Source organism: Lithobates pipiens, unplaced genomic scaffold, assembly GCF_037356315.1.
Source record: "Lithobates pipiens isolate NorthernLeopardFrog02 unplaced genomic scaffold, aLitPip1_a1.2 Scaffold_18, whole genome shotgun sequence".
Lineage (NCBI taxonomy): Eukaryota > Metazoa > Chordata > Amphibia > Anura > Ranidae > Lithobates > Lithobates pipiens.
This window is the reverse complement of record NW_027507758.1, coordinates 366418882-366445981: the sequence shown is the minus strand read 5'-3', so window position 1 is coordinate 366445981 and position 27100 is coordinate 366418882. Positions and strand designations below refer to the sequence as shown.

Here is a 27100-nt window from a genome sequence, read left to right as displayed (position 1 = left end):
TGAAGTTGAAGTTTTGAAGCTTCCCCAATGCACACTGATCACAGAGGGGCACTTGCTCAATACTGTACCAAGAACAATTTCATTGAATACAATGTGTTTTCTGATGGGAAAAGGAGGAATTTTGAATTCACTGAAAAAAATACAATGGGGTTGATTTACTAAAGGCAAATCACTTTGCACTATAAGTCACAGTAGATCTCTGTAGATCTGAGGGGAAGCTCTAAAATGAGGTGAAGCTCTGCTGATTTTATCATCCAATCATGTGCAAGCAAAAATTTATTTTATTTTCCTTGCATGACCCCCTCAGATCTACGACGACTGCACTTCCAAGTACATTTGCAGTGCACTTCTAAGTACACTTGCAGTGCACTTGTAGTGCAAAGTGGATTTACCTTTAGTAAATAACCCCCAATGTGTTCAGTTAATGGCCCCATGCTGAGTAGTGATGATCTAAATAATCTAATCTCAGAGTTAGATTCAGCAGGGGTTCACCAAATTACAAAGATGCTCAAGTGGCGATTGAAATCGACGGAAGCCAAATCTGTCAAATTAAAAATACTTATTTTCTGAGCTAATATGTAAGGAGATGTAAAAAAATAAATTAAATGTGTTTGTTCACTGTCCTGTGAAACATGTACCAATGCAATATATATATATATATTTTTTTTTACAAATTCCATGCAGCCAGAAGCAGAGATTTTTTCTTAACACTGACATTTAGAAATTAAAAAGTTTTAACATTTGCTGGCAAATTACTTTGACACTGTCGCATTGTTGCTGGCAGATTCTGTTTAAAAAATCACTCAGACCCCCCCTAAAGAGTCTTCAACATATTTTCAGGGATCTTTGGAGGGGTTTGTATCATTTATATTTATTTTTTTAAGAATAAATGTTATTTGCCGGGAATTTAAACTTTCATTTTTTTTCTTTGAAAATGTGATTTTTATTTAGCACATCCTACAACAAAATGTACAAAAAATGGCTTGGATTTTAAGTGGGAACCTCACACATATAATCAAAGGATAGTCATACCAGACCCTTTAGGTCTGGTATACATTTTAAAGTGGGCTCCATGTATGCGGCCCCCCTAAAAATCCATACCAGACCCCTTATCCAAGCATGCAGCCTGGCTGGCCAGAAAAGGGGGGAAATGAGCATGCACCCATCCTCAACGGCCATTGGCTATATAAGCGAGATGGGCAGAGGGTGGTGGTGATGTGACCATAAGACAATGGTGTAAGGTTTTTTTTCCCCACCCCTTTACTTATGTGGCTGGGGATTCCCAGCAATGTAAGTGAATGGGCCAGTTGACATTAGTTGTTGGTAGAGAGCTTTAGGCAGCCACTGCTTCCTTAACGACCATTGACAGTACTGTCCAAATATGGCTGTGTAGCCAGTTTTAGGCAATTATGTAACCAGCTCGATTTCAAGCCCATTTCTCATCAATGGGTTGGGTGACATCAGTGGTTAGTGAAGGATGCGGTAAACAGCAGCTGCTCCCTTAGCAATTATTGACGGCTAGAAACTGTTACATTCAACATCATCACCTCTACCATGCTGGACTCCCTAAATAATATAATAATATTGGTGCAAGTTTCACAATATTGTCCATGGTCAGGGTTGTTTGTTTCAGTAGTTTAAGCTCAACAACATTGTCATCTATTGTTGCTAGAGACTATACAACACCACCTTAAAACACAACAGCGTCCTCAACAAACGCAACAATCGGTGTAACATATGCTTTGTAACAGATGCTTTCAATTGTTTTTTAAAGGCAATGTAGCTGGAACCACCTCTGAATATTCAACAACCATGCCAACCACAAGTTCTGGGAGACCTACAACATTATCTTTAACCGCCAATATATCCACTGCAAGGACACAATACAATGTAACAGAAACTGTGAATTCATCTATGACCTCAGCCTTCAACAATATTAAAACAGAAGTTAGCACAGGAATTTCCATAGCAGCAGTCACAAGCAATACAGCTAGCACAACAAATTCATCAACTGCTTCACAGCACTTAACCTCAGAATTAACCACCACTGGATCCACAGCAAGCACATTGAATGTAACAGAACATTCAACTTCTAATCACAATATGACTGTAACCATCAGCAGTTCAACAACCATACCAACTGCAAATGTTGTACATTCAACATCATCACCTCTAAGTACCACTGTGTCATCCGCAAACACAAAACTAAATGTAACTGACCATTCAACCTCTAATGATAATATGATTGTAACCACCAGCAGTTCAAGAACCACACCAACTGAAAATGTTGTACATTCAGCATCATCACCTCTAAGTACCACTGTGTCATCTGCAAACACAAAACTAAATGTAACAGACTATTCAACTTCTAATTACAATATGGCTGTAACCACCAGCAGTTCAACAACCACACCAACTGAAAATGCTGTACATTCAACATCATCACCTCTAAGTACCACTGTGTCATCCGCAAACACAAAACTAAATGTAACTGACCATTCAACCTCTAATGATAATATGATTGTAACCACCAGCAGTTCAACAGCCACACCAACTGCAAATGTTGTACATTCAACATCATCACCTCTAAGTACCACTGGGTCATCCGCAAACACAAAACTAAATGTAACTGACCATTCAACCTCTAATGATAATATGATTGTAACCACCAGCAGTTCAAGAACCACACCAACTGAAAATGCTGTACATTCAGCATCATCACCTCTAAGTACCACTGGGTCATCCGCAAACACAAAACTAAATGTAGCAGACCAGTCAACTTCTAATCACAATATGACTGTAACCACCAGCAGTTCAACAACCACACCAACTGAAAATGCTGTACATTCAACATCATCACCTCTAAGTACCACTGTGTCATCCGCAAGCACAAAATTAAATGCAACAGAGATTTCTATTTCAACCACAGGTAACACCAAAAGCACAACTCAAACTACCAGCTTTAGAGAACCAACTACATCAAATATGAACACAGAAAAGACCACAGAAGCTATAACATCTAATTTTACAAAACCTGTTTATTCAAGTGCCAGCACACAAAAATCTAATATTGAAAGCTCCGCAAGTGCACACGCTACAACTCCCAAGGATGTAACATCACGAGTAAACAGCACTGCAACAACAGGAAACAAAGTGTCTGCTGTAACACAGACTGACTATGTAATTATGAACTCTGCATCTAATACTAAAACAACGGGAAGTTCATCAATAACACAAACAAGCAAGGGTGGCATTCAGACCAATGTCACAACATCTCTAAATTCTACCTCCAAGGCTGACACTGCTCTATCCAGTACTGCAACTACAACAACCGCACAACAAGCAGCATCACATACAAGTGGCTCAGTCGCACTGACTACAAAGGCGAAGTATACAGTGATAAACTCTTCAACCAAGAGCTCAGAGGCTAATAATAGTACTACAGCAACAACAGCAGCAGCAGTAGTAGATGTTACAAGTATGTTAACTACTATCAAAACTTCGCGTGCATCCACCAGTGCTAACAATATGACTTCCACCAGTGTACCAAGCACTGTAACTTCTACATCTAAAGGTGAGCTGCTACCAGACATGGTTGTGCATGCTAATGTGTATAACAAGTTAGTTCTGGATAGAGTGGCAAAGCAATAGAACCCCTGTTGGGTTTTGCTATCAAGGGGGCTGTTCACTTCCTGCCCTGATGGCAGCTATTTACAATGCAGGGAGTGAACAGAAATCTCCAACAGCAACACATACAGAAATATGAATATATGAATACCTCCCTTGTGTAAAGAAGGGGAAGGCTACAATCTGTCTGAGATTTATATTTCTGTCTGTGTCCCTTTTGCAAAATTTTCCTCACTTTAGGTCAGGTAAAACCATTGTCAAAGAAAGGAAAGAAATCAAAAGTTAGACAGAGGTTCTAAAAAAAAAAAGGAAAAAAATGGCTTGACATAAACTTTAATGTATACCCTGCTTATAACATGTTACTTAATATATGTAATGTTACATTTGCTGATACATTTTTTTCTGCTTAGGCACTACAACCTCTAGCTGCGGCTCTGCATCCTGCCCATTAGGATATTGTAGCAATGGAGGAACATGTACCTATAATACGGTAACTTGCAGCCCAGAATGCAAATGTTCTTTACCATACACAGGCAGTAAATGTACTACTGTCGGGTACACCTTCAGTCCTCAGCCTTACAAAGGTACGTATAACATATAGATAATAACTAATAACTCAACCAAGTGTTGCAAAAAAAAGATACTTCTGCAGGGATAATATATAATTTTAAGAATTATATAAATGCGTGAAAAACATAATAATTCATGTTAGTTATAAAACTGGGGAGAATGCATGTGGCCTGAGGGTTCCAGGGAAAAACTGGGGTAACAGGATATATGATGAAGGAAAGTACATTATGTTTGTGGTGCATTCTAGGGGAAAAATACAGATTTACCTTCATTTCAATTAAATATTTATTGAAAAGTTACACAAAATGGCATGCATTCCACCTAGTATACACTGCAATTTAGGAAACATTTTGGAATATTTGTACCTTAACCCTCCTGGGGGTAATCCCGAGTGTGGCTCTGGGTTAAATTTCAGTACCATTAGTGGTAACCCTAAGCCACTCTCAGGATTGCATTGCAGAATCCTGGTACAGCGTACTTACCTTGTCACCAGGATCCTGTGATGTCCCCTTCTGCTGTATCTCCCACCGGATCATCGGCAGAAAATTCAAAAAGTACTGTAGAAAGAGGGTACTCCCGTGCTACCACAATAAAGGACATGAAAATAGATAAATAGTACAACTGCTGCAAACACTGATAGGTGAATTCAAAACCAAAAATAATGTGATATGCTGTAAATGTTGCTGCACTGTTGAAAACTAGGTAATAAACTACAAAAACTATGTAAAATATAAGCAAATGAACACTTGTATCAACTACATAAAGCTTCTGAAATGCAACAGTGTATTACTCAAAATGAACACAAGATGGCAGTGAAAATACAATGACCACTGTATAAAACTTCTTGAGGTGCAATAGTGAACTCAAACGTCCAGTGTAAATACACAAAATATGATGTGACTCTATCGACACAGTCTATGAAATCACAAAGTGCTTGAAAGGTATGTAAAATGCAATAATGGTGTTCTCTGGATTCAATAAAAATAATCCAATAAAAATAAAATAAAAATAATCTGTGGGTCCTTTCATGGATGTCTGGTAGATTATATCTCCTGGGGGGGGGGGTCCCCTTGTATAAATTCAGCAAATGGTAGTGGTTGATATACTCCGCTTCCACATACACCCCAGATGGGGTAAAAAGTTTTATTTCATAAAAACACAGTAAAGGTAACACTCACATTTGTTTCTAAGAAAGGAAGTAAAAACTCCAGGAGTGCTGAGCTCCTCACCAGTGTCACTTCTGGTTGCGCCTGTTAGCCAATCGCGACGCTTATCGTCACGGGTCACGTGACTACATCAGTTACCTAGTATATAAACTAGTGCACTGCAATTTAGGAAACATTTTGGATTAGATGTACCTTAATGCTCCTGGTGGTAATCCCGAGTGTGGCTTGGGGGTTAAATTTCAGTACCATTGGCAGTAACCCCCGAGCCACACTAGGGATTGCATTGCAGAATCCTGGTACAGCATATTTACCTTGTCCCCAGGATCCTGCAATGTCCCCCCGCTGTGTCCCCATGTCATCTGTCCGATGCTCTGTATGTCTAGCTCCATTCTCTTCGCGCATCGCAACGATTGGGGGCGGAGCCCGGGGGCAAATTAAAAAAGTGCAAAATACATAACACATACAGTACACTGTAATCTTACAGATTACATTACTGTATCAAATCATTACACCTCAGTTTGGTCCCTGGTGCTTCTGTTCGAGAAGGTCCATGGCAACCAAAATGTGTCTATTTACGTCAAAAGGGGTTTTATTATATTATTTTTTTTTTATAATTATAGTTATTTATTATATTTCAATTTATGATTTAGTGTTTCAAACTTTATCATACCCAAGATGTCTACTAGGCTCTTTTTTGGACAGATTTAAGTGTGTTATTACTAAGAATTACAGGCCTGTAAGATAAAACGCCAAATTTCTATGCAAAACAATGTAACGCTTTGAGATTAAAAAATCTGACATAATCATACCGCTAGGGAGGCTACAGGATAAGCTCAATCCAAAAAAAAAAATTTAAGTTTGTTTTCACATCTGCAATTTGAATTGCCAACATTCTTCCTAAATTTAATGGGGTGTGCATATGTAAGAGGATTCTTCCGTACTTAGCTTCACTTGCAACACGTTGCAGAGAATGAAGTGGCAAATAATGTGGAACATATCAGATATTGAAATAAATGCAGCACATGTTTATTATTATGTTATCAGTATTAACACTAGTCATCTTATTTGGTCCCCATAGAACTTCCTAAAAGAATAGTTCAAATTAAGCTGTGGATCAAAGGTGAAAATGGTTCTGGGCTAAGTGATACATCTTCAACAAACTATGTCCGCCTTCAGCAAGCAGTGAATAGCACGGTAACTATCACAGAGAATGTTACAAAGATCTATGTATTTATTATTTTTACAAGATATGTTTTTTTTAACATGAAAATGGTCCTTACTTGAGAAATTAGTAATATACTTTATGCGACAAAAAACAGAAAAATGTCCTGCTTGATTGCTTACAATATACAGAGTACCAATTGTGTACTAATGTTTGTTATAGGCATCAGACAGTAGGCAGTGTGGGGGTTACCTCATGTGAGGATCACCTTCCCTGGGAAAAAGGTAGTCCAAATGGCAAGTCTTTCCTAAAAGTCTGACTTGTAGTCTGTTTTATTTTTTTAAAGGTTGCACCCACAACAAATAGAACAAATTAGAAAATAAATCCTTGCCATCCAAACACTAAGGCCGCGTACACACGGGCGGACTGTTCGCCCAACTTTGTCCGCTGAACAGTGTTTCAGCAGACAGTCCGCTCGTGTGTGGGCTTCAGCGGACAGTTTCAGCGGACAGTCTGACGAACAAAGTTTTTCGGAATTTCCGTAAGACAGTCTGCTGAAACTTGGTTTCAGCGGACAGTCCGCTCGTGTGTAGGCTTGTTCGACAAACTAAGTTTCGCGCATGCTCATAAAGGATTTACACGGCGAAGGTTGCATTGCAGTGTATTGGACGTCGTATTTCTCGTCCCGTCGTACGTGCCGTTCACGTCATCGCGCACGCTTTCAGCGGACTGTTCGTTCATCGTGTGTGGTCAATCCGTTCATGCAAATTTTGAGCGGACTGTTTGTCGGATTGTTTGACGAACAAAGTTGGGCAAACAGTCCGCCCGTGTGTACGCGGCCTTAGACCCCTTTCACACAGAGGAGCTTTACAGGAGCTATAGTGCTAAAAATAGCGCCAGAAAAGAGCCTGTAAAGTGTCTCTCCTGTCATTCCATTGTCACTCAATGTCTCCTGTCACTCCAATGTGAAAGCCTGAGGGCTTTCACACTGGAGCGGTGCGCTGGCAGGATGTCAGAAAAAGTCCTGCTAGCAGCCTCTTTGAGATGCTTTAGTGTATACACCGCTCCTAAAGCGCTCCTGCCCATTGAATTTGATGGGACGCGCTGCCGAAGCACTGGCACTTGTAACCCTTTTTCAGCCGCTAGCAGGGGTTAAAAGCAACCCGCTAGCAGCTGAAAAGTGCAGCTTAAATGATGGTAGCGGCGCTTTACCGCTGACGCCCAGGCGCTGTGAGTGTGAAAGATCTAAAAAGGACAGATTCCTCTCTGATAGGTGAAGGGCTTCTCCCAGTCACCAAGAAAACAAGCGTTTTGCAAACCCTTTCTGTCTTTTACAGAGCAGTTTCACATGTTGCTCTCTCTTAGATAGCTTTTCAGAGTCCCAGGCCAGAGCATTGTATTGCTCCAGCCCTTCTTTATTTATCCCACCTGCTACTGGTCACAAACGGGAAGCAAAACACAGTATCTCACACTGCCATGGTAACCCGGAAAACATAGACCCGATTCCACCTTAGTTTCCCATTTGAGAAAGTATGCAAGGTGAAACATAAGGATTGATTTACTAAAACTGGAGAGTGCAAATTCTGGTGCAGCTTTGCATGGTAGCCAATCAGCTTCTAACATCAGCTTTTTCAGTTAAAGGGGTTGTAAACCCTCATGTTTTTTCACCTTAACACATAGGATGCATTAAAGTGAAAAACTTCTGTCAGTCACTGTCCCCCGCCCCCCGTTTTACTTAACTGAGCTCTGGAATTTCCAACAGCAAGGACGTGCTGTGCATCTCTCCGGGGTCCTTGGTACTCGATTGGATAGATTGATCTGATGGCAGCCATTGGCTCCCTCTGCTGTCAATCAAATCCAATGATGCTGGGGGCGGGGCCAATGCTGGACTCGGGAGCATGCCTGCAAGGTAACCCCCTTGGGAGAGCGCTTCTCCTAGGGGGTTATCTGATGTGGGGAGGAGCCGTGAGAGCTGCTGAAGGACCCCATAAATTAAGAAATTGGGGCTACTCTGTACAAAGCGAGCTGCACAGTGGAGGTAAGTATTTTATGTTTGTTATTTAAAAAAAAAACAAAAAAAAAACAAAGCTTTACAATCACTTTAAGCTTTGACAAAAAAAAATGGAAGCTTATTGGTTTCTCTGCAGAGCTGCACTAGATTTTTCACTGTTCAGTCTTACTAAATCAACCCTAGAGTGCCCCTCAACTACCTTGCCTTTCATTATGTCACAGTAGATTTTTAGATTAAATCCACCACTAAGCTATATTTTGGCCTTTCAACTGATACAGATATGTGTGCACAAATTGTACTGCTGACCAAGTAAATGAAATAAAGCAAAATACTGTTTCCTTAATAACAATCATCCAGTGATGTCTGGAGTCTGAATTTACCATCAACATCATGACTTAGTAAAGTGCTTTTCTATATTTATTTGTAGACTACGGGATACCTACAATCAGTCATGGCTTTTTATATGAACAGTAACGTTTCTCTCAGGTGAGTGAATATGCCAGAAAGATCTAGTATAAAGCAAAACAATAGATAGTTACTAAGACTGCTGTTAGAATTGATCATATCCTTTACAAATTATTTATGACAGCGGTTAATGAAATCCCAAATGCCTATGGCATTATAGCAGACTCTCTCATGACAAACAAGGTATATATATGTATATAATATCTGCAGTCTGATTGCCTTAATGCATGCTACTTTCAGACTGGGTTCACACTGGTACAACAAACGCTTCGACATTGGGAGCACAAGTCACATGACGTGCATGAGTTCCCATGAGAGCCGTCTTAACTGGTCTGACACAAGTCGGTCCAACTTTAAAAAAGGTTCCTGCACTACTTTGGTCTGATTTCAGCCCATTGAATCTTATTGAAGTCAAATTAAAGTCGGATCGTTTTAACTGATCTGACTTTGGCATGCTACTAGTGCTCTGATGATCTTCGGAGAGCCCCACAGCAAAGGAAAAATGGCATAGGGCCCCCCTCCAAGACCATACCAGACCTAGATCCTGGCCCCACCACCCTATGTGAATGAGTATGGGGTACATTGTACCCATACCTATTCACCTAAAATAAGTGGCAAAAATAAAAACAGCACACAGGTTTTTGACAAAGTAATTTATTAAAGCAGCTCTGGAGTCTCTTCTCCTTCTGATTTCTTCTCCCTGCGGTGATGTCTTCATCCTCTGGTTCTTCTACCCTCTCTGCTGATGTTTTCTTCCACTACTGGTTCTCCTTCCTCCACTGTCTTCTCCGTCTGCCAAGTCTCCTCTCTCCCTCTGTTCTTCCTTCGATGTCCTCTCGACGCTCTCTCCCGGTCTAATGCTAGGGCAGCCGTGTGCCATTACTTATATAGCCATGGGGCAGGGCTTGGAGAGCGGCTTCCTGTGCAGGGGCTGGTTTTGTGTCACTCTGTCCCAAAAAGGTTCACCATCACTGGCCTAGGCTATAAAAAGATTGCCAAGACCCTGGGGACAAGGTGCTTTGGGCCCATCCTGCCCCAAAGCACCCACTCCCCCATGTTGAGGGCATGTGGACTGGTATGGTGCAGGGGGGAGCGCTTGCTCATCCCCACCCCTTTTCCTGACCTGGGGGGCTGTGTGCTCGAATAAGGGTCTGGTATAGATTTTGGGTGGGACCCCACACGTTTTTTTTTTTGGTCTGGTATAGTCTTGTAGGGGGAACCCTATGCCGCTTTTTTTTTTGTCATGTTGTTTGATGTGATTTTACATTTCTGTGTTACTAGCTTACTGTGCTGCCCTACCCTTGCCAAATCTGAGGCTTGTTGTATTAGGCAAAGCCAAATAAAGCTCTATTCATGTACTGGATTGTTTAGAATTAAAAACTAATAGCATAAAAGTGGGATATGATTATATGTGTGTGTTACCATAAAATTGTTCAGTGAAACAGTAACTGGCAATGTGTGTCATTATGATTGCACTCATTTTTTCTATGTCATTGCAGCAATGTGGATGGAGGAGCACAAACCAGTATTATTTCAGAGTTTACATATAGTAACAATGGAACACTCATAACATTCTTAAATGAGAATCTGGTGCAGACTATAATCAAACTGTTTAATTCCAAACTGCCTGGCCGTAGGAGACGAGAATTGTCTCCAGTCTCATTTGAAGTCATGAGTACAGATAATATTACCAATATACAAATCAGTAAGTATTTTCTGACAGTAGAATAATAATCTAGTATGTGTTAAAAGTCCAGTATACCATTTCCTAAAACTTTTCAGTGGATGCACTGCAATTATTTAATCATTTTGTTCTAAAATAGTCAAGGCAAACTAGCCAAGAGACAAAAATATGAGCACTACTGCTTGTAGGCTACATAGAACCGCACAAGTTCAGCACATATTTGAGTCTGGATAGAAAGGAAATCTTTCCTTTGCTACGTCTTCCTATGTTTCTGCACATCTTTCACATCTACAGTACACACATTTATATATAAGTGGCTCATGTAAATTGTGCACTGTGGGAGTCGGACCTGTGCATACCATTGTGAACTGGCACCTTTTCCCCACCTATTATGATTTCTACATCAAGAGACTTAGGTGTATATCTGTATTTATATTTAGAAAATCTCAGACTTGTGCATTAATCTTTTTTTATGTTCTTTTTCTTAGAAACAATAGCTGAATTGCAAAGCTACTTCAGCTGTAACAGCACAGGATTCTCAGGTTATACCCTGGACTATTTAGCTAATGAATTTACCTGTGTGTCTCAATGTGATAAGGGTTTCTGCCAGAATAATGCAACATGTGAACAAACTGAGAGTGGACCCATCTGCAGGTAATAGGAACGAGTACCTATTTATTATTAAACTTTGATTAATATTACACAGCACTTTAATGATCGAGATGAGCTTCCAGTTTGGTCCAAACAGAGATTTGGAAATTAGTCTGAATGCCAAACTTTTAGTCATATAGTGTAGTGTCTTTTTTTTTACCACTAATATATACAACAGCCGTCACTGAATGGCAGGCCGCAGTCCGAACACGGACCAATCAATCCTCCTGTCCGGACCACCAGGCCGCCAGTGTGATATGTGATATGCGCACCCCGTCCCCTTCAGGAAGACTCCTGGCGCAGCCCTCGCTCCCTGCAGCTTTTTACCTCCCGATCCCTACCTGCCACAAAGTATGTGGGGTGTTTACAGGGCCAGATAATGGGCACACTTTAAGGTTTACTCTGATGGGCACAACAAAAGATTGTGCCCATCAGAGTGACCCTTAACATAAAATAAGGGGCATTTTGATGGACATATTTTATGTTAAGGGGCAGGCTGATGGGCCCATTTAACATTAGGGGGCACGCTGACAGGCACAACAAAATGTGCCTATTAGCATGCCCCTTAATGTAAATGTACCCATCAGGGTGCCACTTAACCACTTCAGCCCCAGAAGAATTTATCCCCTTAACCACTTCAATACTAGGCACTTTCGGCCATTCCTGCCCATGACCATTTTCAGCTTTCAGGGCTGTCGCACTTTGAATGACAATTGCACAGTCATGCAACACTGTATCCAGACTATATTTTTATAATTTTCTTCTGACAAATAGAGCTTTCTTTTGGTGGTATTTGATCACCTCTGGTGTTTTTATTTTTTGCTAAACAAACTAAAAAAAAGTTTTTCTTACTTTCTATCATAACATTTAGTTTTCCCCTTCACTGATGGGCACTGATGAGTTGGCACTGATAAAGTGGCACTAATGGGCATTGATGAGGAGGCACTGATGTGTAGAATTGATGGGCAATGATATGCAGCACTGATAGGCACCAATAGGCGGCACTGGTATCCAGCACTGATGGGCACTGATAGGTGGCACTAATGGGCACTGACAGGCAGCACTGATGACCCAAAACATATTAGTATTGTTGAAATGCGAATGGAAAAGGAATGGGGAGGAAGACACCTGTATATCTTCCATTGATGGAGCTGACCACTGCATGGTGTAGACTTTAGCTATGCTGTCAGCCCCTCAGTTACTTGATTACATTATATCAGACCTGTGTTTAGAACAGAAATAAAGCACAGCTAAAGAAACCAGCACAGCTATAATGTGCACCATCAAGTCACCATGAGGGAGAAACATGCTTATCTAAATGAATGATGGGGATGTGTTCTTTTACTTGGGCACATCATTCATCGTCGCTTACACTCCCCACACTCTGAATGAGTGGCTACAAAGGGAGATATTGAGAGAGCAGAATAAACAGTAGACACAGGCATAAAGGAAATGGATACAGAGGGGAGCTCTAGAACAATGTTAAGGCGTTTATAGGGATTAAATGCACACATAATTATAAAGAAACAAGACAGACAATTGACAGTTGAACTTGAAGCATATACATAATTTTAGTGTTTTTTTTACTTTAGTTATGCTTTAAAGCAGATAGATTGGCACTGAAGATTTAGGCCGGCTGTGCATGAATAAAATTTTAGCCAGTTTGACAGAGACTCAATCCATGTATGAGCAGGCTGGTTGTACACAAGTCAATCTATCGATCGACTTATGTTACAACAAACCTATTGAAATATTTTCTCTTGAACTAAAGCCACAGGTGCTTGTATGCCCTTGTACACATGGACGGACATTCAGGTGGAAAATGTCCGATTGGACCGTGTTGTCGGATAATCCGACCGTGTGTGGGCTTCATCTGACTTTTTCCGTCAGAATGTCTGACCAACAAAGTTTGAGAGCTGGATATAAAAATTTTCCGACAACATAATCCGATCAGACTTTGTCCGATCGTTTGTAGAGAATTCCGATCGGACAAAGTGCCACGCATGCTCAGATCAAATTCCTAGACCAAAGCTATTGGCTACTAGCCTGAACGTAGTCCCATCATAACTAAATAACGTCATCACGTTCCAAACGATCGGATTTTCCGACAACTTTGTCCGACTGTGTGTATGCAACACCAGTTTCGGACAAAATCCTACAGATTTTGTTGTCGGAATGTCCGACCGTGTGTACAAGGGCTATGTGTATTCTGATGGTCTCTTCCCACCATCAGAATGCAATAGCTGCAGCAGGAGGGATTCCCCCATTCACATTAAATGTGTGGATGGGGGAATCAAGTAATTTCCTTCTGTTTACCCACTGGTTGAATAAAAAAAAAATGACTGATGTATGGCCAGCCTAATTCCTTTACTACCATGGTGGAAGAATTGCATGTCTTCTCTCCCTAACTCCTATGGTTACATAAAATCTCAGTTAGAAAAAGACAGTCAGAAGGTGAGCACCCATTCTTACTGGAAAGAAAACAATGAAAACATTGTTTTTCAACATGTAAGCAGTAGAAAACAACATGTAAATAAAATTGATTAAAAACTGCAATACATCCTTTATATGTATACACTCTAATGCCGCGTACACACAATTGGAATTTTGGTCAGAAAAAGCTCTGATGGTTTTCCCAACGGAAAATTCCAACGGGATTTCGCTCAAGCTCTCTTGCATACACACAGTCACACCAAATTCCGACCGCCAAGAACGTGGTGATGTTCAACATGTACAATACGTACAACGCGTGCAACGCGTACGACGGAACTAGAAAAAGGAAGTTCAATACCCAGTAGCCAATAGCTTCCATCTCGTAGTTGAATCTGAGCATGCGTGAGTTTTTGCACGTCGGAATTGCATAGACACGATCGGAATTTCCGATAAAAAGCTCTCATCAGTCTTTTGCTGGCCAAAATTCCGATCGTGTATACGTGGCATAAGGCTGGGTTCACACTTATGAAGTGCAGAATTCTTACTATGCAGTGCCTACTCATTACCTGTGGGAAACAAAAAGAAAGAGTCACGACAGGGAAACTACATAGTGCGATGCGTTTCCCAGCACCGGAAAATGCAATGCAGTTTCCAATGCATTGGGGTACCATTAATAATTAATGTCACCCAGCCTCCCTATGCGTTTGCTAACAGTGCAGGAAAGAAAGCGATTTACATGCAGTCCCGTACCCACATAAATGTAAACCCAGCCTAAGATGAGAGATAGATGAAATAGAGTTCTTCTGGTTCCCACAGAACATGCACTAGTAATTTTGTTTATACTATTGGGGACCAGGCAGTATTAGAATATGAAAATATCCCTTTATTAATTATCCCAGTAAACAACCCAAATTTGTTTTTTTAATGTTTCAGGTGTACTACATTTACCATATATGCCTCATATGGTGAGAATTGTCAGCACCTTTCTATGAACCTGAATGCCTTCTTTGGAATACTTTTTGGTGCCATCGCCTTTGTCATCCTTGTTATTGCCTTTACCATTTTGATTGTGTATTGCTGTCGAAAAAGAAGACGCTCTAAGTCCAGGTATTACATGAGCAGAATGTATTTATTCTATGGATATAAAATCAAAAATGCATATGTGACTTACCATTATCGTTATTTGTTTAGTTTTTGAAGTTAAATACCATTATATTATTGACTGCCAAACCATAAATGTCCTTACATGAAAAATATCAGACATCTGTATCAGAATGAGAAGGAGGACTGGGAAGAGAGGGGCATTACTAAAATGATTTAGAACATTTTGTAACAAAATGTCCCACACTCCGCTTGAGTGCTTTCAGTCTGAATATAGAGATCAGATATTCCAACCGCTAACAACCACAAACAAGGCAATACTCGTTTGGTTGCTCACCATGAACTGTTTATTAAACCAAGAATACAGTCTTATATACACTGAAGGAGGAGGTTCCCCCCCACCTCCTGCTCATATTACTCTAACAATACACTTGTAACAAGAAACAAAAATTAACATGAGCTAATTAACTCGTCCCTTAACCACTTCAGCCCGGACCATTTTGCTGGTCAAAGACCAGACCACTTTTTGCGATTCGGCATGGTGTCACTTTAACTGACAATTGCGCGGTCGTGCGACGTGGCTCCCAAACAAAATTGACATCCTTTTTTTCCCACAAATAGAGCTTTCTTTTGGTGGTATTTGATCACCCCTGCGGTTTTTATTTTTTGCGCTATAAACAAAAATTTTGAAAAAATTTTTTTTACTTTTTGTTATAATAAATATCCCCCAAAAATATATAAAAAAAAATGTTTCCCTCAGTTTAGGCCGATACGTATTCTTCTACATATTTTTGGTAAAAAAAATTGCAATAAGCGATTATTGATTGGTTTGCGCAAAAGTTATAGCGTTTACAAAATAGGGGATAGTTTTATGGCATTTTTATTTTTTATTTATTATATTTTTTAACTACCGGTAGTAATGGCGGCGATCAGCGATTTTTATTGTGACTGCGACATTATGGCGGACACATCGGACATTTTTGACACATTTTTGGGACCATTGTCATTTATACAGCAATCACTGCTATATAAATGCAGTAATTCCTGTATAAATGACACTGGCAGTTAAGGGGTTAACCAGTGGGTGGCAGTGTAGGGGTTAAGTGTTCCTAGGCGTGTGTTACTAACTGTTGGGGGCTGGGTTTCATTTAGTGAACACTGATCTCTGCTCCAATCACATGGAGCAGAGATCAGCATCACTAGTTGCTAGGCAGAACGGTGAGATGCTGTTTACAATGGCATCTCTCCATTCAGCTGCCCCGTGAGACGATCACGGGTATACCCGCAACCTGACTCGTTGGGGTCCCGACCAGCACACGAGCAGGACACCTTCTCACAATAGCAGAAGCTCCAGTAGGAGTCAGACCGTCCCCTACATCATACAGAGACCAATGTGATCAGCTCTTTGGGGAGCTGAAAGAAGGGTTTCTCAATCTCGCCAAGGGATTCTGGGTTCCGCGGGCCCTCCTGTCACAATTTTAATTCTACAAAGAGTCTAAACCATGACTATACTGAGGCCTTAGCTAAGCAGTTAATAGTAAATAAGGATATAGACACAAGTGTTACTCAGATTGTGTTATAAATAAATCTGACAAAATATTCAGCCTGACAATATTCAAACATGTTCAAAGACTGATTAATAGCCGACCAGACACCTTCAATATTTACAAAGTGTACGAAAGACAAAGGGTCCATATGCTAAGGGCTGGCTCACACCACATAAAAAGGCACTCCAAATCTGTTCTGCATGTGTTTCTGCATGTGAATGTTTTTGATGTGTTTCTGGTGTGTATTTGTTGCATTTTTGATGTGTTTCTGGATGATTTTTAGTTTCACTGTACTGGGGTCTGGTGCATTTTTTTATGCGATCCAGTAAATTCTGGTGTGTTTTTGATGCATTTTACCATGATCCAGTACAATCTAGTGCAGGAAAAATACAGCATGATAAACTCTTTTTTTCTGGAACTGAAACGCCCTAGAACTGACCACACTGGTGTGAACTATGCCATTGGAAACCATATACAGTAACCTACTTTTCATGCGTTTTTGATGCAGAAAAAAACACCCTGGACTGCATGTGGTGTGAATGTCTCTAAATGTAATTAAGTGTGGAGTCAGTACTGAGTAGGTTAGATTGAGGGTTAATGGTTAACACAAAAACGAATCACTGCAAATCAATGCCCCTTCCCAAACCCTGCATACACATACAATGAGTATGTTCCAAAAAAGAGATAATGGCATACTGCTACTGCCCAGGTAACAATGAGACAGTGAGCGATATCTGTGCTAGCAGCAGTATAGGCAGTTTATCAGTCTCACCATACAACTACATGTATTTTTTTATTACAGGTACCTATATAGCACCATCAATGTACGCAGTGCTTTACATATATATTGTACATTCACATCGGTCCCTGCCTGCTAGAAGCTTTCAATTTAAGGTCCCTAAATCACATTCATACATACACAGGCCAATTAACCTACCAGTATTTCTTCGGAGTGTGGGAAGAAACCTGATACCTGGAAGAAACCCATGCAAACTCCAGGAAGGTAGTGTCGTGGTTGGGATTCAAACTGTGCTGACAAGTACCGTATATACTCGAGTATAAGCCGAGATTTTCAGCCTCTTTTTTGAGGCTGAAAGTGCCCCCCTCGGCTTATACTCGAGTCATCGCTGTCTGTCTGCCCGATCAGCGTGTCGAGCAGACAGACAGCGGCCATTCTAGGATTCAAAGGCCGCGCCTCCGTCGGTGATAGGCGGAACACTGAATTTCCCAGCAGTCTGTGTTCCGCCTATCACGGACATCCTCTCATCCTCATCCGTAGTATGATGATGAGCGGACGTCCGTGATAGGCGGACCACTGACTGCTGGGAAATTGAGTGTTTCGCCTATCACGGACATCCGATAGGCGGAACACTCAATTTCCCAGCAGTCAGTGGGAAATTGAGTGTTCCGCCTATCACCGACGGAGGCGCGGCTTTTGAATCCTAGAATGGCCGCCGACGAAGAGCTGAAGGACGGAGGCTCGGCTCGGGACGGGCCGGGACGGGACGGGACGGGACGGGCCGGGCCGGGACGGGACGGGCCGGACCGGACGCAGGCTGGACGGACACAGGCTGGACGGACACAGGCTGGACGGACACAGGCTGGACGGACACAGGCAGGCTGGACACAGGTAGGCTGCACGGACACACACACACACACACACACACACACACACACACAGGGATGGATGGACGGACACACACACACACGGATGCATGGACACACACACACACACACACACACACACACACACACACAGGGATGGATGGACACACACACACACACGGATGCATGAACACACACACACACACACACACACACACACACACACACACGGATGCATGGACACACACACACACACACACACACACGGATGCATGGACACACACAGGGATGGATGGACACACACACAGGGATGGATGGACCCACAGGGATGGACGGACACACAGGGATGGACAGCCATGTCTCACCCTCGGCTTATACACGAGTCAATAATTTTTTCCAGTTTTTTGGGGGTAAATTGGGGGCCTCGGCTTATATTCGGGTCGGCCTATACTCGAGTATATACGGTATATATTTTTTTTTAAATCCAATCCCATCTTATCAGGAATTCTGGAAAACGGATCACATAATAGAAGCCTGTATTATAATGTGTGACTGTCTTTATAGGCAGGCCATACAGTTGTTGGATAGTATAAATGTGGCCTCGTTTACATTAGGGGTTGGGAGGCTGCAAAGGTAGTGGAGGGGTGTGTGTACAGTATATGCTACGGCTGTGATGCTGTGCGATGCAAAAATTGCAAAAAATATCTTTACTGTCGTGTTTAGCAGGCATTATTAGGCAATGATTATGACTGTTAGTTATGTTTGATGTAAGATCATTTTTAGTTACAGAGATATGTTAAATAGGCCATTAGGTGCCTCCTATAAAATCTATGAATTGTCCAGAGAAACTAGAAACCCAAGTGATCTATCAGGTAATTGTCTCCAAATTGATCTGCAGGGGGAAACTTTCCCTGACACCATAAATGGTGATTAGAGCTATTTCCTGGGACAAAACATTCCTATATTATACTTTATATACTACTTGTAATTTTAAGTGTAGATACCACTAGAGACAAAAGAAATATGATCTAAAAATAAATGTTTTTGCTTATTATTACATTTACAAATATTGCTATACTTATGTATTTTAATATTTTTGTTTTAAAGGGATCTAACATTCTCCTGGGGATCAAAACCTATTACATGTGAGTTATTTTTGAATTAACTTTCCAGCACAGTCAAGAGTTATGCCAAACCTAAACACCTGCATTTAAACCAAATACTAAAATTTTGTTTTATTTTTCCAGTCTCAGATTTTTAAGATATCTTAACAAAAGTGTTTGTACTTACTATATATATATATATATATATATATATATATATATATATATATTTATATATATATATATATAAAAATATAGTAGTTTTAAAAACTTCAGCCCCGGAAGATTTGGCTGCTGAATGACCGGGCCATTTTTTGTGATTTGGCACTGCATCTTTTTAACTGACAATTCCGTGGTTGAGCAATGCTGCACCCAAACAAAATTGGTGATCTTTTTTTCCTACAAATAGAGCTTTCGTTTGGTGGTATTTGATTGCCTCTGCGGTTTTTATTTTTTGCTCTATAAACAAAAAAAGAGTGACAATTTTGAAAAAAAAAAAACAACACAATATTTTGTACTTTTTGCCATAAAAAAGCTATTTTTTTCTCAGTTTAGGCTGATATGTATTCTGCTATATATTTTTGGTAAAAAATATATTTGGTAAATACAATAAGTGTATATTAATTGGTTTGGGCAAAAGTTATAGCGTCTACAATATAGGGGATAGATTTATTGCATTTTTATTATTATTATTTTTTTTACTAGTAATGTTGGCGATCTGCGATTATTATCAGGACTGCAACATTGTGGTGGACATATCGGACACTTTTGACACATTTTTGGGACCATTGACATCTATACAGCGATCAGTGATAAAAAAAATGCACTGATTACTGTAAAAATGTCCCTGGCAGGGAAGGGGTTAACACTAGGAGGCAATCAAGGGGTTAACTGTGTTCCCTGTTTGTCTTTCTAACTGAAGGGGGAGGGGTCTGACCTAGAGGAAGTGACCATTGTGATTCCTAGTTAATAGGAAGTCACGATCTGTCACGCTTTTAAGAACAGAACAGTGAAGTATGTGTTTACACATATTCGTCCCTGTTCTGGCTCTCATGCCTTTCTGCATCGGCACCCCCACTGTGCAGTGGACATGGGAGCACGCCTCCGCAAAGCCAGTGATACCAGGAAGTGAGGGGAGAGAAGAGCTACAAATTGCCTAAATATTTTTTCCTTAATGCAAGGAATGCATTAAATCAAAACATGTTTACATGTTTAGGCTTTATAACTGCTTTAGATATCTTGTTTTTTGTCTACATTTATTATTATTATTATGCTCTTGCAATCTATTGTTATTATTATTGTTGTTATTAATTTGGTTTATTATTGGTTTAATTTTGCATAATAAACCCACATATGTCTTTATACAGCTTTTGGGAGGCTGCTGGAGACTGACATGGCTGGGAAGCCTGAGCTCAAGAGCTTTACTCCTCGCTTGGAAAATGTTCCAGTTGGTCCTCAGGTAACATATTCCTTGCTTCAGTAAACCAAACGTATGGGAAAAAATGGAGAAATCTCATTTGATTTGAACTCATTCTAATGAATCAATATGCCACATTGATCATTTTTATTTTTAAACACTTTAGCTTTGGTGACTTATGGACAATGTTTTTACATATTTCCACAATAGGCCTGGTTATTCCACAATAACGTTATCACTACTTAAGATAACAAAATAATAGATATATAACTTTGGGGACAAACTAGGCTTTCTTTTGGCAATACTGTGTTGCAAAAATGATTTAATTTTATATGTAATCTAGAGATAAATATAAAAAATATAGCATATAATATAAAAATAAAGTATAACGTATAAAATTAAAAATAAAGTATATATATAATGCTTATGTGTTTTCTCAACCTGGACAATTAAAACTATCGAGACCAGTCATATAAGGTCCTTCTAATTCATACATAATCCCTATAGAAATAATACCCTAAAAAATTAACTAGAATGGTTAGTAAACAGGATACATCTAACAGTGAAAAAATAACAAACAAGACAAATGATCCTGAAAAAAAGTTTAAATATTACATATAAGAGGAAAGGGGATTGGCCACTGTAGTATGGGTCTTTTTTACAAAGGGGATTCTGCCAACATCCCAAACACATTTAATTGTAGAAAATTATTACCCCACTTGGAACTTTTAAGGCAGAATGTGAAGAACAGTTAAGATATATGTAACAACATTTTTTAAAAGTACACAAAATTTTATTGGAATTGATAAAAGAAGGTTGACAACGTGGTCTACACTACATCACATCATAAAATCCATTGCATGAGGAAATCAAAGATACATATACTTAGAGAACCCTAAAGCTCAGATTAGAACATCATGTTAGCCCTGATACGGTAAAGGGCCAAACTTCTTGTGGATGTTCACCGAGCAACCCTACATGTTTCGGAAATGTACGTTCCTTATGTTTTCAAAGGAAGAGATGAGTGCATATGTCTACAATATAAAATATTACAATATATTAAATATAAAAAAATAGAATTTAAAAAATCAGGTAATCTAAATTTTAATAAGGAGTTAAATAGGAATACATAAAAATATTCAAAAAAATCTTGACTCATATTGTTAGTAAATAGAATAATTCTAACAGTGAAACTAAACTGAAAAATGCTTAAATAGTATTTGATTAAAATACATAATATATATATATAATATATTAATAAAGTATAAATATTATTTTTAAAACAGGAAATCTAGATATTATTAAGTGGTTAAAAAACAGTAAGTCCTTATACACACGGTCGGAGATTCCGACAACCAAATCCGTCGGATTTTGTCCGACGGATCTTGTGCATACACACGGTCGGACAAAGTTGTCGTAAAATCCGATCTTTCAGAATGTGATGACGTAATTTCGTTATGATGGGACTACGTTCACGCTAGTAGCCAATAGCTTTGATGTAGGAATTTGATCTGAGCATGCGTGCACTTTGTCCGATCGGAATTCTCTACACATGATCGGAGTATGTCCGATCGGAGCAGTTTGTCGGAAAATATTTCCAGCAAGTTGGAAAATTTGGTCCGACGGATATTCCAACAGAAACAGTCTGATGCATACCACACACAGTCGGAATATCCGACAAAACGGTCCGATAGGACATATTCCGTCGGAATCTCCGACCGTGTGTACAAGGAGTAATACATTTCTATTTAAAAAAATGTAGTAGTTCTAAGATTTATTTTTCTAACTGCCATATGCCATATTTGAACTACATATAAATCTAATAGTAAACACAATGTTCTAATACACTGAATTATTTCACTTGCAGACTACTTTTGACATTTACCAACTATTTACAAGTGTCATTTTAAACAAGAGCTGCCGTATTTTGATGCATACTGCATTTTGACATACATAGAGATTTTAGGCTGTAATTTTGGCAGCTGGTATTTGCCAGTAATAGTGATGGGGGATCTGTGTCGGGGTAGAGGAGCTGAACATTAGAGATATGCCCTAGAAATTTTGTTGAGGTGTGTTCGGGCATAGCTCCTCTTTTTATGTCCTTGAGTGGTTAAACTAAATGGCTCAGATAGAAATAATAAAGGAAAGTGCTAGGTAAAAAGGCATTATCTTCTACACGCATACAGGTCTGTATTAGTTTTTCTTACAAGATCCTTCCCCTTTCTCCCAAGTTGAGGTGGATATGTAAAGTAGCTGGGTCCACAATTTCTGCACGCTGACCAAATGATGTCTGAATTGAGTAACCATGTGTTCCAATTTAGCCTCCCTTCCCTCCCAAGAAAAATTCCTCCACCCTCTCTCCCCAAGCATAAAATCCCCCTTTTCCACAAGCTAAGATTTATCTCACCTAACAAAAATCCCCCCCTCCCCCATAGTAAATAAATTTCTCCCTCCTCATAGCAAAGATTTCCCCCAAAACATTTACCAGACCATTTACCCAAGCTATTAGCAACATTACTCTTGGCGTTGCAGGGACTCCTTGTTAATGTACAGGAGAAATTGGAGGTTCATGAATAATAGCACCTTACAGATGGCTGCACCAGGGACATGCACTTACCTGATACACCACTGCTTCCAATTTGAGAAAAATCAGGTCCCTCCTTTCAAGTTGCCCTTTTATTTTTTTCTTCCTTTTAGATTAAAATCCAAAGGCCATCTCTCGAAAAACATCAGACAAGCACAGATCCATGAGGCAATAACTTTTTGTTCAGTCTATTTGGAGAAGAAAGCACTCGGAATTTCTTGGCAAATCGAAATTAGAATGTTCAAACAGAGCACGAGAAATGAGGACATGGATTGTACCAATCTATTGTGGTCTGGAAACTTCTGATCAATGCCATGTTGATAAACAGTTTTTTCGAAAAAAAATATATTATTTTCTTGTGAAAAGGTTTATTTTTATATGACTTATATTTTGATGTAGACTTGCATCTTTAAATGTAAGGTGGGATTCTGTTGGACTGTCAAATTTATTTTGCAATACAATGTTTATATTAATATTACGCATGAAATGATTGTTATTTTAATTCAATGGCATTCTGATGTGACCTTTTCTTCTATGTCACATATTTGCACTTTATATTGTTAACATAGCGATTATTGACAAAGTCTTAATAAATATTATCATCAGTTATTATTTTATTGTTGTTGTCTACTTCAGTTTTTCACATAAATGTAATGAAACACAGAAACAAAGAAGCAGAAGAGTGATGGCATTAACCACATCCAACCTAAGCCAATTCTGGCACTCCTTTTCTACATGTAAAAATCATAAATTTTTTTGCTAGAAAATAACGTAGAATCCCAAATATTAAAGATTTTTTTAGCAGACCCTAGGGAATAAAATGGTGGTAGTCAGACGGTAATTGCGCAGCAATTGTTTTTTTAAACAGTTTTAGGAATTAAAAAAGAAAAAAGATAACACTAAAGTTAGCCCAAATTTTTTTTGGTACTTAAAAATCTCCATAGGCTACGCTTTAAAATTTGTAAAGGCTACCAGTTTAAAGGTACAGAGGAGGTCTTGTGCTGGAATTCTTGTTCTCACTCTAACGTTTGCAGCGATAGCATACATGTGTGGTTTGAACTCAGTTTACATTCGCTTCTGCATTCGAACACACAAGGATGGGGGCGCTTTAAGAAACTTTTTTAATTGTTTATTTTATTTTAAAAAATTCAATTTTTACACTTCCCTTTAAAAAAATTTAGATCAATTTTTTTTTCCTATTACAAGGGATGTTTACATAGGAAAAGGAATAAGGCATGACCTTCCCTCTTTACAGAGAGAGCTGGGGTCTATAAGTTCCCACATCTCTCCTCTAGGTTGGAAAGCCTGAGATTTAAAAGAAAAACACAATCTCAAGCTTTCCAGCTAAAAAAACGGCAGTGATTAAATCTGCCACCGCCGGAAGTGACGTCATGGCGTTACTTCTGCCCTCTGAAGGTCATAGAGATGGCCGAATGATGGCTATAGCACAGACAGCTAGTTCTGGAAGGCCATCATATGGCACGGGTCTCAGGCAGCAGGCTCTGTTATTAAAGAGTCTGGAGGATACTGCTGCTCACATATTGAGGTAAAGCGTCAATCAGCATCTCTTTACCACGTGATCAGCTGTGTCCAATCACAGCTGATCACGGATGTAAATAGAAATCGGTTATCGGCACTCCTTTCCTCATGCTGACGGCTTCTCTAGTGCCCTGTACACATGACCGGACTTTCCAGCAGACTAGGGTCCGATGGACTTCTGACGGAATTCCGGCAGAGTTCCAGCAGACTTACCGAACAAACTGACTTGCCTACACATGACCGGACTTTCCGGCAGACTAGGTCCACCAGACTTCCCGATGGAGTTCCGGCGGACTTCCAATTGAATGGACTTGCACTCACACGGACTAAAGTCCGTTCATTTTGAACATGATGAGTTAGGACGGGACTAGAAAAGGAAGTCAATCCTGCCGCTTTTATCAGCGAGATTGGCACCTTGCGAGCCCCGTCGTCTGGTATGGATTTTAAAGTAAAGCACCTACGCTGAAAAAACGGTGCGGGGGTCCCCCCAGAATCCATACCAGACCCTTATCCGTGCATGCAGCCTGGCTGGTTAGGAAAAGGGGTGGGGAAGAGCGAGTGCCCCCCTCCTGAGCTGTACCAGGCCACATGCCCTCAACATGGGGGTTGAGTGCTTTAGAGAAGGGGGGCACCCTGCGGGCCCCCCACCCCAAAGCACCTTGTCCCATGTTGATGAGGACAAGGGCCTTTTCCCGACAACCCTGGCCATTGGTTGTTGGGGTCTGCAGGTGGGGGGCTTATCGGAATCCGGGAGCCCCCTTTAATAAGGGGGCCCCCAGAACCCGACCCCCACCCTATGTAATTAAGTATGGGGTACATCGTATCCCTACCCATTCACCTGGGGGGAAAAGTGTCAATTTAAAAAACAAACTACACAGGTTTTTAAAGTAGTTTATTAGGGAGCCCCGGGGGTCTTCTTCCAACTTCGGGGGTCTCTTCCGACTTCTCTGCACTTTTCGGGTTCTTCTCCCGCTCTCTGGCCTCTTCTACCACTCTCCGGTTCTGCTATCCGGCTCCTCCACTATCTTCTGCTCTTTTGATGCTTTTTTGCTAGCGGTGGCCCTGTTTCTCCTTCATTGCCATCGCCTCCGTCGTCGCCGTCTTCTTCTGTTCTTCTGATGTTGACACAACGCTCTCTCCTGCTGTAATGCTGTGAACACTGTGCGCAGCGACTTATATAGGCATAAGGGGCAGGTCCCAGGTGATGTCACCCGCTGACCCCGCCCCTTGTGACGTCACATGAGTGGGCATGCGGGGACTGTGACGTCACAAGGGGTGGGGTCACCGGGTAATGACATTACCCGGTGACCCCCCCCTCATGCCTATATAAGTCGTGGTGCACAGTGTCCACAGCATTACAGAAGGAGAGAGCATCGTGTCAACATCAGAAGAACAGAAGAAGGAAGAAGAAGAAGATGGCAACAATGGCGGCGATGATGACGAAGGAGAAGGCCGGGCCACCGCTAGCAAAAGAGCGCCAAAAGAGCAGAAGATAGTGGAGGAGCCCAGCAGATGAACCAGAGAGCGGGAGAAGAACCGGAAAGCACAGAGAAGTCGGAAGAGACGCCTGAAGTCGGAAGAAGACCCCAGGAGCTGCCTAATAAACTACTTTAAAAACCTGTGTAGTGTTTTTTTTATTGACACTTTTCCCCCCAGGTGAATGAGTAGGGGTACGATTTACCCCATACTTATTCAGATAGGGTGGGGGCCGGGATCTGGGGGCCCCTTATTAAAGGGGGCTCCCGGATTCGGATAAGCACCCCGCCCGCAGACCCGACAACCAACTGCCAGGGTTATCGAGAAGAGGCCCTTGTCCTCATCAACATGGAGACAAGGTGCTTTTGGGGTGGGGGGCCCGCAGGGCAACCCCCTTACCCAAAGCACCCACCCCCCCATGTTGAGGCTTAGGAGGGGGGGTCGCTCTCTCGTTCCGACTCCCTTTCCTGACTGGCTGGGCTGCGTGCTCGGATAAGGGTCTGGTATGTATTTTGGGGGGACCATTTTTTCGGCGTAGGGGCTTCCCCTTAAAATCCATACCAGCCCTTGTAGGGGCATTCCCTCTTGCGCTCGCTGCGATAGGAAAATGTGTTTTTCCTATTGCAGCCAGCGTGAGATGTACACTACCCTGTCGCCGAGAACCAACATTCTGACGGGCAGGTGCTGCAGCTGCCCACGTGTCGTATTTGGTCCATGAGACCAGCATGGGTTTCCCGCTAGGAACTGGGTCCAGAAGAGTTCCAGCGAGAAAATTTAAGACATGTTCTATTTCCAAAATGTGTCGGATTATTGGCAAGCAAAGGTCTGATGGAGCCCACACACGATCAAATTGTCGGACAGATTCTTTCCGTCTGACCTTTGCTGTCAAAAAGTCTGGTCATGTGTACGCGGCATAAAAGGGACATCTACACTGATAATTAGGGCACTGATTATCAGCG

At 40.8% G+C, this 27100-nt stretch overlaps 1 protein-coding gene across 1 annotated transcript in view; it reads left to right on the top strand.

Annotated features, from left to right (window-relative positions):
• The window catches only part of LOC143986724 (uncharacterized), a 136922-nt gene extending 113179 nt beyond the window's left edge, over nt 1-23743 (top strand). Inside the window, exons 53-62 of the mRNA XM_077485130.1 lie at nt 1775-3574; nt 4038-4211; nt 6442-6557; nt 8964-9022; nt 10501-10706; nt 11174-11339; nt 14703-14876; nt 19130-19167; nt 20493-20584; nt 23240-23743. Coding sequence (XP_077341256.1) covers nt 1775-3574; nt 4038-4211; nt 6442-6557; nt 8964-9022; nt 10501-10706; nt 11174-11339; nt 14703-14876; nt 19130-19167; nt 20493-20584; nt 23240-23293 — 2879 coding nt within the window. The 3' untranslated portion in view covers nt 23294-23743. The remainder of the gene's footprint in view (nt 1-1774; nt 3575-4037; nt 4212-6441; nt 6558-8963; nt 9023-10500; nt 10707-11173; nt 11340-14702; nt 14877-19129; nt 19168-20492; nt 20585-23239) is intronic.
• Nucleotides 23744-27100: the final 3357 nt, after the last annotated feature.